Source organism: Vanessa cardui, chromosome 3 (assembly GCF_905220365.1).
Source record: "Vanessa cardui chromosome 3, ilVanCard2.1, whole genome shotgun sequence".
NCBI lineage: Eukaryota > Metazoa > Arthropoda > Insecta > Lepidoptera > Nymphalidae > Vanessa > Vanessa cardui.
Genome location: NC_061125.1, coordinates 6,651,411 through 6,664,070, shown reverse-complemented (window position 1 = coordinate 6,664,070; position 12,660 = coordinate 6,651,411). Strand labels below are relative to the sequence as shown.

Below are 12,660 nucleotides of genomic sequence, written 5' to 3'. Positions count from 1 at the left end.
GTTGGCATTTTGATATTAAAAATAAGTTAAATATTTATAAGATAACTAATAGTAATTAACCAAAGAATGATGTGAGAAAATTTCTTGTTGTTTATTTTCTGTGTCGATGCTTTTTTATATTAACTGAAATACTGTCGAATCGGTTAAATATTTAAGGTGGCTAAATCTCATTTTATTAAATATTTATGCTCTAGTTTTGCGAGAGAATCTTTTTAACTCATTATCATATATCTCCATAATCGTTAGTTGTACTTATGACATATGGGCGTCATTTTCCGACCTCACTGTATATACAATACATATATTGCATATATAATTTTATACAGGAAATTTTTTCTTTACTTTTTGCGAGCACGGATATAGCCTACGCTCATTGTGATCTTCATCAAAAAGTTTCGCTGTAAGAAAATTCTCCAGTCTCAACCCTTGACTACGCGGGCACAGTTGGACCCCAGTATACAGGTGCTTGCAACTGGGTGGGATCGAGACCCGCCCTCCGCCCACCATTGGCCGCCGCGGCACCGCACCTGAGTACCCTGCCGGCTATTCGTCGTCCCGCGCCCCACTGCCGTTACCACGTGCTCGGTGTACACTAGGCTTTATCTTACGCGCCGTCACACCAATTCATTTAGTCGCTCACCCGACACGACGCGTGCGACATCAGTTTTGGGGATGTCAATTGCGATCGACGGTTATGGATTACACTAAGATCCCATATTTCGCGATGTTTAGACAGGCCGGTACTGTGATAGTCAGAGTCAAAATGGAGGTGCCGGAATCTTTCTGCAAGCCCGAGGCGTGTCCCAGATCGGACTACCCTCAACCAGTGCACAGGCCAGCAGGCTGTGAACAATGTTCTAGGACTAGATCAAATAGCCGAAATAGTGACTGTGATAGTGATTTAGTGGACAGATGTCGACCTTACAGAGCGAGTTCAGCAAGAAGCAGTAAGCTTTTTTTTTGAAATATACTAATTTTAAGAATTCTTCTTTCGAGAAGTAATAATACGGATTTGTTAATTAAATCAAAATAAAAGCGACAGGTTCAAATGCAGTCGTCATTAATCTATTCTCACTTTATAAACTCTAAAACTTTGATGTCCTAACTTTGACATACTATAAGGTATTAACGTAATAATTTATAATAATAATAAAATAATATAATTTATAACTCAAAAATTCGGTCGAGATAATCCGACGCACCTATTCTATTTGCCCCTCTCATTGTCGCATCTAAGCCTTCGAGCTTACAATATCATTTCGCGCAAAAACAGGCATCGCTCTTATTATGCAATGTTAAACATGAAGATCAGAACTAAATAGCCGGGTTTAAAATGCAATTATACAAGTGTACTGTTACCGCAATGACATATCTAACTAAATGTTTGTATCCTTTAAGAGTCGTACAGTTATGTTTGCGCGTCGGAGGGAGCAGTTTCGTAATTAATTAGGTAGGCTTGCCTCTCTATATAGGGCCATGAAATGATTTAAATGTCGTGCTATTAAAATACACATGTACAAGATCTGACTATAACTTGTCACCTTTATTTTGCGTTATTACAATTAGACACTAGGTACTTAGGTAAATATATTGCGGAAATATGGTGATAGATTTTAAATTATTCTTAAGATTTTTTGTAATTATAAGTTTTAATTTTTTTGTATAGCAATAGCAAACAAAAAGTAATACACAGCTTCCGTTAACACTTTATAAGTTTTTATATTTGCTGGACGATGAATATGAAACCAAAAATTTAAGTTTTATTTTATTTAACTCGTTCGATTAGTTTCTGGCTGATATATTATAATAAGGTATATATAACATCCATCAAATATATGATATCATTAAAAGAAAAGAAAAATAAAATGATCAAATGATTGACAGTTTTTTTGTGCAAATATAATTGTCGATATCTATATCTTACTTACTAGTTCATAAAAATACAATTGTATGCTTAATAATTGCATCATTATGCAATAAAAACAGTGTATTATAGAAAACTACTAACAAAAAGTGGTAATGACTTTGAACGGTAAGTAAGATACGTATGTGCTTACTTACAATACAGGATTAAGGCCAATTTGTAAATAAGTGTTGTAATGTACCTAATTGTTTTTACTACAATGTTATCTATAAAATATATTAAATAAGAATTAAATCGCGCGCTAAATGTAATACGTAGACACGAAAAATCAAAGGATCAAAATTGTTCTAGCATTATCCCGGAAGTGCAGTCGATGCATTTCGTAACAAAACTCGATGCAGAAATTAGTGATATTGCAATTTACTTGTTTGTTAAATAAGGCGGTATCGTGACCGTTCCTTTTAAAAAACCCATTCTGCATCCGCTATTAAAGAAAAAAATCTTAAAACCTACTTAGGTTTTGTCCCGCGATTGCAGAATACTTTAGGTTTTTCATTTTAACTTATTCATGCACGTTCCCATAAATTATGCATGCAATAAAAAGTACAAGTGTTAACGATCTGTTTAAATTAAGTTATTAGAGGATATAAATTTGATAATTATAATACATAGTATATCACTATACTCTAACTTGACTAACTGCTACATTAAAAATGTTTATTTTAAACATAACTTACAAAAATGAGTTCATTATCGACAAAAAAAAAAGATCTTACTGAAATATTAATTCTTCAAATGCTATTTTTCATATTACGTTCTTCATCTAGCGTAAAGTGTGTAGAGTAATGATACGAATGCTCACTCTAGATGTAGCAATTACTATCAAATTAAAAATTGTCGAGATCAAAATGGTAATAAAAATATATTTTTATCATATTTTACGCATTCATAATTCTAAACATCCGATAATCCGTCTATTTACAATAATACTAATTTTAAACGCCTCTTTGCTCCGAGTAATGGATTTAATTTTTTGAAAAACTTGTCCATTTTGGTAATTAAAAAACACAAACCGAAAATTACGCACTGTTATTTAAGAACAGATCATAATTGTAATCTGCCATCCAATACATCTTCAAGGCATGTATCCAATTTTTATTTTCTTGTAAAAAAAAGATAAGTACATCCCTTGAAGCAACACAATTCATGTATCTTCAGTTTAAAAAGTTATCAGTAAAATTATGTAATATCAGTGGTTATGTCATTAAATTTAATTCGAAGAAAATTTGCGCTTGTTTCGTTAATTTCACGAGGTCAATCGCCGATGGTATAACGTTATTACCATTTAGAGTGATTTTCATTTAATGAAGTATATATCACCACACACCGTCAGGTAAGCGCCGCCACACGTATTCCGAGTGATAATCGCCCTTATTATGTGCAGTCAAATTTTACGACCGTATCTGTCAACCGTTATTCCAATTGACCAACCTACTTTATCAAATCTTTACTAGCGTTGAATGTTAATATTTTGCATTATCCAATAAAAATATTTGTTCATATTAATATAATTTTGTGTGCAGCATGAATCTTTGAGTGAATGAGATCGTGAACGATAACGAGCCTGGCTTTGCAAAAGATACAAAAATCATCAATAATTTGACGCGCATCATTTTGTAACAAGCCGCGAAGACTAAACTCGCTGCAAAATTTTGACGCATTTATGTTCAGAATTTACATAATGATTGCGGTGGCGCCGACCGCGTCGAAACCGAACGGTGCAAACTTTTCTCGGTTTTCGAGCCAAAATTCTAGTTAGCGGGCGCGCGATTTCTTTTTAAAAAGGTTAACAAGGTGCTCTCGTTTGGGTCGTTTTTCGTGCCGCGCAGCCTCCTTTTGTGTACGAGCGAGCTGTTAAAAAATAAACGAATTCTTTGTTTCTCGGGTAGTCGGTCCGACCTCCGACGCGGTCCCTACTTTTTTATGCCCCCTTATAACCTGTGTATTACCTACGTGTAGGTATCTACGGTTTTTATGGTCGCTCGGTCAGCTCTTCAATGGGCTAAGGAATTCGATCGAGTCTCCTCTTTGTCCATTTATAGTTTTTTTATAGTTCGTAATTACAGATCCTTAAATGAGCGACTATTGAAAGTTTGTAATTTATTGACAATACAAAACCATTTTTGAGCCTAATTACAGTCTCAAAATTTCATTCTGTGCCGTCATTAGCTAATTAATGTCGCAAAGTAATCGACTTACGCCTCGCATTTACGTAAAGTTATTTAAAATACGGCAAAAAACTCTTTCATTAAATAAAAAATATATACACATATATTAATGGGCATGTATCCGTATCACACGGTGACTCTACATCTTTTTACGAGCTGACCTGTTATTTTTTTTCTGGTTGAACTTTTGACGGCGGCGGCGGTCTCGCGGTTGCTTGCTTTTGACCGGCGAACTAATAAAATGTTATGATCGTGTGTTTAACGCGTGTTGTGTGTCGGACCTTCCTTTTGACATGATCGTTATTACCCGACTCCGCCTTTGCGGTCGCCTTTTGTGTTCCGACTGTAACAACGTTGTTATTGTGTCAATTAGTTTGATGCCAATACAGCGCCTATAACTAAATCAGTGCTAGTTAATTCTTGACATATATATAGCTGCAATAGAAATTATTTTACGCGAATAGATTTAAATTAGTGAGCGTGATGGTTGATCATGCGGTCTCCTTCAGATCTTAACGAGAGGCGTGATAATCGGGATCCGTTCACAGGGCTTAGTTAAATAATAAGCGGCAAGCACCCTATAACTATAATTTTCTTTTATTTGACCGCCGCGTTCGCCCCGGGCTAAATAACAAATCGCCACAAAACTGGCTAACAAGATGCAAGAATAAAAAAACACGCACACAATTTTACACGGACAACAACCGAGTTAAGCATGTTAAAGTTGTATATGTATATATTATATTTAATATGTACCTTAAATATTTAAGAAAAACGAAAACTCGGGAAGTCATATTTTTTATATCTAAATGATTTTGGTACTTTCAAAAACTTTGACTTATTTCAAAATAATTAAAAAACAATTGATCATTTCAGGCAACGAGGAAGTATGCAAATATTATGCTCTACGTAAATGATGAATTCACACTAAAAATCGTAACTCGATCTACGATAGTACGAGTACAAAATAGTGTAAAGATTTGTAACGTTAGTCATGAGACTCGAGACATAACACACATGATTCACACATTGAGTCAAAACACTGAGAGCCATCAGTGAGTAACAACGAAATGCGTGTCGATTATCTAACTGATGCACTTATTTTAAGGTCAATAACTTGTAACGATTATAATTTGTAAGACCAAACATTAAAAGTGTATTCATTTAGTCCGAGTTGCGAACGAAAATATGCACTTAGTTTACTCCTAAAAGAAAAGTGGTCCATCCAGTGAGAGAGACGTACCTACATTTGCATTAGAGATGTGCAACATTTTATCGATATCGGAAGAATGTCCGGTTGGTTGGCAGCCACCGTTAAATTGTACCGCATTAGTGATTCACAAAAGTTCACCGGACAATTAGCAAAGGCTGTCCACCTCTGGGCCGCGATGTATTTATTCATCGGATGTTCATCGATTACCATAATCGACAGCATCGTGCGTGCCGCATACGGAACAACGGACTCTAGCGTTTTCATTGACGAGATGCATCAAAATAAATTGTTTAATATTAAATCTTATACCTCGATCGCATCCAAATATAAGATAAAAAGATGATTTTGATCCGTACTCAAATTCACTCTTCTGTCGTGTAAAGTTAACAAAACGACAAAACTAGCTATGGTTATGCTTTAGTTAATGTATGTATGAACTACTTTTCCAATTTCCTAAACTTAGCTTTACTTCCAGGATACGTCAACGTCTGTGCAGCGGTGTGCTTGGTCTTACTTGTGGGCGGTCTCTCACCGCAGTCAACAGCAGCACCGCACAAACGAACCATGGATAGACAGCGCCGCTCTGCGCAGGAGAACAGCCTTTGGGGAAATCCTTGCGATTATGACTCTAATGTGAGTAAGATTTGTATTAACACACATCATAAATAGCTTATCGATTCAAATATTTATTTGAACAATTTTCATTATTAATATATTTGCGATATGAAAAAAAAAATCAATTCGGTTTAATCATGTTATGTTTTTTTTTTCAGTCAAAATCAGCAAAATATACAGCAAAACTTGCAAAAGATGTCGCATCACAAGCAAGAAATGCATACGAGTCAACGGCAAAGTACAAAGATAAATTCGTAAGTGTTATTTTATATATAAAATAATCATTGTTCCCTTTCATTGATGGATCCAATGCAGTGACGAGACAATCGCAACGTAGTATTCGCGTTCGCATCGTTATGCCCGCCGCGTCGTTCTAAATGAACGGACGCGCGCTGCCACCGACCAATACCAATAAAACTTTGAACTAAGGACATCGGCGCATACCTTGCGAGTTTAATATGATTATATCAGCCTATGAATGAAAGTGTCTGTAGTAGTTAGCCGAATAAAAGATGAGATTAAACGTAAAGTTAAAATTTCCAAACGGGAACAAATTATCACATTGTACTTCAAAAATATTCCCGTGAAATTCATCCATTAACGATTCCTTGCGTGCACGTTTTTAACGTCATTTTCTCACCGCGTCGGATGGCGTGGAAGAGAGATTGCATCGGCTCGGGCGCCGCCGGTTTCGCCTCTGTACGTCCGGCCGCGGCCGCTTCCTCCCTTTTAATTATAATTTCGCACTGCTTTCATACGATGCCTCATCGATTCATCACTTTTTGACAATATTTAAATCTTCAAGATACAAATATATATTCATTTTAACAATAAAAAACACCTATTCATCGCCACCGATGCGCGAATAACCACATTTACATTCAAAGGCCAAACGAAACTGAGTTACTAGAAACATTATAAGACAATCTGTCATTCTGCTCCTAAGAATATTATATTTCCGAATCGGAAGTAAGGTGGCCCGATGAACGAGCAATAATGTGATGTCGTTGTCGCGCCACGAATCATTTATGGATGACCTTCTACTATCTTATTTATTTGTGGTATCGAATGAAACGATAGTTGAATACATTTCGATTTCAATTGATAACGATATAAATATGTTGAGTGTACAGCAGTCAATGGAAATGGAACAATGAGTCGGTTTCGAGTGAATTCATCCAGTAGTGGTGTGTGGCGTTGGTGTATGAAGTATGGTGGCATTTGTAATAGGCTCGCCGGTCGTAACGACGGCGACGTCCTGTCCGCTCACTGCTGCCTCCCCGTCGTAAAATGACATTATCGACGCACAGTAGCCGGAACGAAGTACAGGACGGTGCGCATACGTATCGAATACTGATTGCGCATTAATATTGCGCGACACACCTGCCCGATGATTTTTTTCTGTCTCTCCCCTTAATGTCGGTCATTCGTTACTAATGTATCATATTTATTGCGGGTTAGACAAAGCTTGAGCTCGATGAACTGCCATTGTTAACGCTACAAGGACGTTTACTTGCTCTTTGTTTCGGCTTGACATTTTCCTTCGCAATTGAATCTCGAATCAGTTAGATTAACACTGGAACAAAGAAATAATAAACACAAAAAAGCTTGTCGAGTGAGTGGAATCTTGTGACATATAAAACGCAATATCCAAATTACTCGCGCTATCATATCTGTCGTCAACCCATTCCTTATAAATAACTGGCCGCGCTGTACCGAGAACGCAATAACAAATTCAACGAACCCTACCGGTACTGTGTGACTCCGCACCGGCCACCGTGTGAATGTGCTACAACATTCGTGCTTTTGGACCGTACCGGTGTCAAATTATCGCATCATATTTTGACTCTAAAACTGCTTAGATATCCATCAAAAAATGTTCACATTCCTCACTTTAAAAAAGCAATGTGTATCGTGATAACCCGATCCTCATACAGACTTAATCATGTCCATGTGTGAGGCTTATCGTGTCGTAATGTCGTTCGATATTATATAAACATTGAATTATACATCACATTACATACAATATGTACATACTTAGTGCGATAGCGTTGTTCACACGGGCGACAGGCTGTCTGCGGCGGTGGATGCGTGTGAGAACGTGTGCTGTAAATATATGTGCCGCGTATGTGTGGGTGCATGTTTATTTGATAAGCTTCCGATGTTTCGAGCTAGATATCCGGATGCTATGTCGTCAAATTTCTAGCTGATGCCCACCCACGGTACGTTCGTATGCAGACATAGCAGATTCATAGCCATATAACTATGGCTCGACTATGGGAATATAACTTAATGACATTCTTTATTTATCTTTGCCGAATCTCAATCATATCAGGTTATTTTCCGGGCTATATGTTTCTTTAAAAATATAAATTAATTATCGCATTCTCGTTATTTAATACAAACAAAAAAAAATGACATTTGGTCATACAAGATAACTTCATACGACATTAATTTATGGTCTTAGCTATCTTCTATTTTTATCACTTTAAGAATTTGTTTTATTTAAATATTTTACATTCTAATTAAAACAAAATGTACCTATGCAACGTCAAATATTTGCAATTAACTGAAAAACTATGTGTAAGCGAATAACGACGAGGTTTCGGATATGGAGCGCTAGACCGGACGAACACCTGCATTCTGTTATTATGATCTTACTTTAGTGCAACGACAAACTCCATTTCTAGTCTACATTAATTTTGAAAATGACATTTATATTAAAAAAAAAATATAGAAACTATTTATAAATAAAAAGTTATAGCTTATATCGACGTAACACGTTACATGCACTTCTGCCCAGAAGTGAATATAACGATTATTTTAAGTCGGCTTTACAACACATTGATTGCAGTACTACTACTAGTTACTTCGATTCTGTATCATGTATGGTATATATTTAAAGTAAATATACATACAATGTAATACAAGTATAGTAATTCTAATGTACATAATATCGATAAAAATCTATGCGGCTGCCCATTTTATCTCCCCTAACTACACTTTTGGATTTTGGAAAAAGCTCGTTAAATTCCACATCGATGTTTAGAAATTTTCAATTGAAATTTTATTGCATCAAAACAGAGATAAGATTGTTGTACAATACGGTTTTCGGAAGTTTGTCATGATTTGGAAATGTTTAATTAGCTGTATTGTTGAGCAACAATATTTCAACCAAATCAGCGCCTATTGGGAAGAACTACCAATTTCTATCAAATCGGTTGCATCTGCCGTCAATTGTTCGGTTCGATGTCGCTTTTGCAACTTTATTGCGAAAATTTTAAGGTTTAAAATTCAATAATTAATCGTTAGTCACGTATGTTCTAGACATAGTGTCAAATTTTTATTTCGAAACGGTTTTGTTACGTGACATGTTGGTAGAAGCGGCGGTCAGACATCGCATTTCAATCTCATCTTTCATACGACCTTGACAGACCCATAAAATTGATAGCTGATCACATAACTACTACTGGTACAGATAAACACATTGCTTCCTATTCCAGATTTACGTTTACTTATATAATACAGTATAGAATATATTTAAAAAAAAAACGTACCTTTAAAATTGTGATGAATAAGAAGCAGTAATGTCGTTTGCCATCAAGATGACCACTGCAAGTATCTTCATTCCGAACTTATTTATACCGACTGCAATAGAGGAAACAGCGACACATCTCATCTTCCGTTCAATCTTCTTTTTCCATGAAAGTCAATCAACGCTACGTACTAACTAGTACATCTATTTTTATCGTTCAAAGAAATCAACGGGACCCGTAGCGTGACAAAGCTGATTCATACTTGCTGCAGAGACTATGTTTTTGAGCATCTATGGATAAATTGATTTAAAGAAATCTCAATTAGCTTTCTTATACATAAAGTCAATAAAACTTTGTATTTTTTTTTCTTTAAATCGTTTTGTCGGCTTGATGAATAATTTCTGGAACAAATCTGTGCGAAGAAATAACTGATGATATTATTTTTGTTTTGTAATAATTTTCGATTATTAACTAGAAATAAAATGTATGATCTAAATGTCAAAAATAAATATTACTATACTTTAATTGACTGACAATCTTACTCAATAATTTATCTATTGTTTCAGGCATTAAAGCTTCACAGTTACCCAAGTTTCGACGAGCTATTGACAGTTTGGAGCAGTGATGACTGGCTTCGGAATTTCACCTGGTTCCCTGAAGAAGGCCTGCCCAAAGAGAAAGTACTTTATCAGGCTATGCCTGCCGAGTATATGGATAAATTGATGGTGAGCTACTTCAAATATTTAATGTGTCACTCCTCTTTGAGTCTTTAAAGAAAACATTTTAACTAACATTTCAAAGAGTTTATAAGGAAAGTAATGTTGTTATCTGAAACGCTTGTCTCGTTAAGATAATGACGGTTACTTAACAAAGTCGATCTGATTGTTTTATAATCGAAGGGCGGCGAATTCGCTGATGCCAAAAACGTGCATCCGTATAAGTTTTTCAATCGATTTCAAAGAATCGACATCGTCGGTGGCACTCATTGTTGTCAGCCGACTGTCGTTTACGTGAGAACACAATGGTTTTGCAATGTGGACGGTTTAATCTCATGTAATCGATGAATTTGGATTGATATCGAGATTTGAGTAATGAGACTAATAAAACCCATGAACCAATTTAAATGCTTAATAACAATCGATTAATATGTCTTGTGCATAGAACGGCAAACTGTGTGAAAAGTACATTATGTATAAATTATCCTATAAATATATTATATGTGTATTGTGACTTTATTTAAAAACAGCATATTCACAATATTCTCTTATTTAACAGCCACACTTCTTTGTAATTGTAATTTAAGTATCTGTATAACAATTTGCAGAGACCCTGAGATTCAATAAAGCCGAACCTATTAGGAGTAGGACATTTTCTACTGATACGATCAGACAATTTAATATATTTTTTTTTATTGTCCACAGAAAAAAATCGACCAAGTGTTACCGTCGATGTTCAAAGGATTGAAAATGGTAGTTGCTGGGTTGTACTCTATATCCAAGGAGGGCCTTAATGACGATATCTTCTCTGATGCGAGCATGAAACATAACATAACGGAGAGCATGCACAACGTGCGAGCTGTTCTTTGTTTGTTCGATGTAAGTTATTTGAAAAACAACCCAAATTCCTTAAAACACATTCATTATACCTATAATTATGAAATAATAACCATATTTAGAAATTCAAGAAACTAACATATGAAAAAACATATCAATATTAATTTGAAATTAAACAAAAACATTGTTCTATGACTTATTATTAAGCTGTCACTTTATATTCTTTGCAGGAAATAATGAGATCGCGTAACTTGGAGATTATGCCCTTGCCGGATTCAGAGATCCCGGACATGAAGAATGTGGATAAACTCTCCTACGCTTTACTCGTTTACCGAGACACTCTTAACTATTTGGAGTACCTCGCCCAAGTTTTCCAGACGATGTACGACATGGACCCGGACAAAGCTGATTGAGGCCAGAAACATCGGTTGTGTTAACTAAACTTGACTTCGCTGTAACTAGCGAAAAACTGCCCCATTTCACCCGAATTTTTGGGCTATCTACTTAATTTAATTATTGGTGCTTTTATTTATGACTTAGACGTAATTTATTTTACGTAGATAATGCTGTTCGTTTGTCAGTACTGCCGTATTACATAAGACCGTCTAGATACATATTATGTATGTAGCTTTCTGACGAATTGTATTGTGATGATTTATGTGCTAAATCAGTATTTAATGTTGTGAGTAAAGTATATTTATTAATGTGTTTTCGTGTAAGTTATTTTTGTCTCAAGACGGTCTTATCTTATGCGCGTACTCGCCCTTATTCGTTGATCCAGTACAATGAATCTCGTAGTTCAATTGTTTGCACTTTTGGCTGTTGATAGTAGAAAATGTCTTTGCCATTACATTGCCATTTCGGTCTAGAGTGAATTAGTTCCTTTTTATAATATATATAAATATTTTTGTAAATAGCTACGAATTTAATATTTATTTTTTGTATCAGGCAGCTTAACATTCGAAATTTTCCGATATCCTAGTCAAGGTGTTAACTTATTTATTTCTCGATTGTTCTTTGTAATTAGTAACAATTTTCTACGGTATTATGAGACAATTAGTATTAAACCATTCCATCAAACTCTGTTGATGTCGATGTATTAGCAAATTATTTAGTTAATGTGTCAGTGGCTGGTTCATAACGACAATATCTCTTTGACTTGTGATTGCGGTCGTGACTGCGATAATTGATTGTAATTATTACATTTTATTATCTAGTTTCATTACTTTAATTCGATACTTTGTTAACTATTTATATTCCTGTTACAGAGATCCAATGAAATATGACTAGCTTTAATAGAGCGGTTAATTATATTATTGTAAAGTACAGATCCACTGTATTTATGACTTAATCATTATTTGTATAGTTCAAATAGTATTTATATCTATGCAAACATTATTGCTATGTTTGTGATATTAAATTATTATTACATTTAAGATTTGACTGTTTTATTTGCCTACAAATTATACACAAGTCTATCGACTACTATTAAATCGAAAATGAAACATATATATCCTGTTCCTTAAACCCTTAATTACTTTTTCCTTTCCAAATGATTTATAAAAATTAGTATATTGAACCAAACATTTTTTCAAGCGTTTCATTAAAAAAAAAAATAGTAATTCATATAATTCTAGAAAGATTTTTTAGA

The 12,660-nt window shown here is 34.9% G+C and overlaps 1 protein-coding gene across 1 annotated transcript; it reads left to right on the top strand.

Annotated features, from left to right (window-relative positions):
- Positions 1–640: 640 nt before the first annotated feature.
- LOC124543666 lies at positions 641–12,445 on the top strand. Its single transcript, XM_047121926.1, has 6 exons — positions 641–947; positions 5,781–5,938; positions 6,079–6,174; positions 10,023–10,181; positions 10,878–11,051; positions 11,240–12,445. Exons 1-6 carry the CDS (start codon positions 695–697, stop codon positions 11,420–11,422), a joined length of 1,023 nt encoding a protein of 340 aa, XP_046977882.1. The 5' UTR covers positions 641–694; the 3' UTR covers positions 11,423–12,445.
- Positions 12,446–12,660: the final 215 nt, after the last annotated feature.

Bases quoted from the DNA above. Each gene is read 5' to 3' on its own strand.
- LOC124543666 (XM_047121926.1), top strand. From the start codon at position 695: ATGGATTACACTAAGATCCCATATTTCGCGATGTTTAGACAGGCCGGT. The intron at 5,939-6,078 runs GTGAGTAAGATT...TTTTTTTTTCAG, and splicing joins CTTGCGATTATGACTCTAAT to TCAAAATCAGCAAAATATAC. The intron at 10,182-10,877 runs GTGAGCTACTTC...TATTGTCCACAG, and splicing joins AGTATATGGATAAATTGATG to AAAAAAATCGACCAAGTGTT.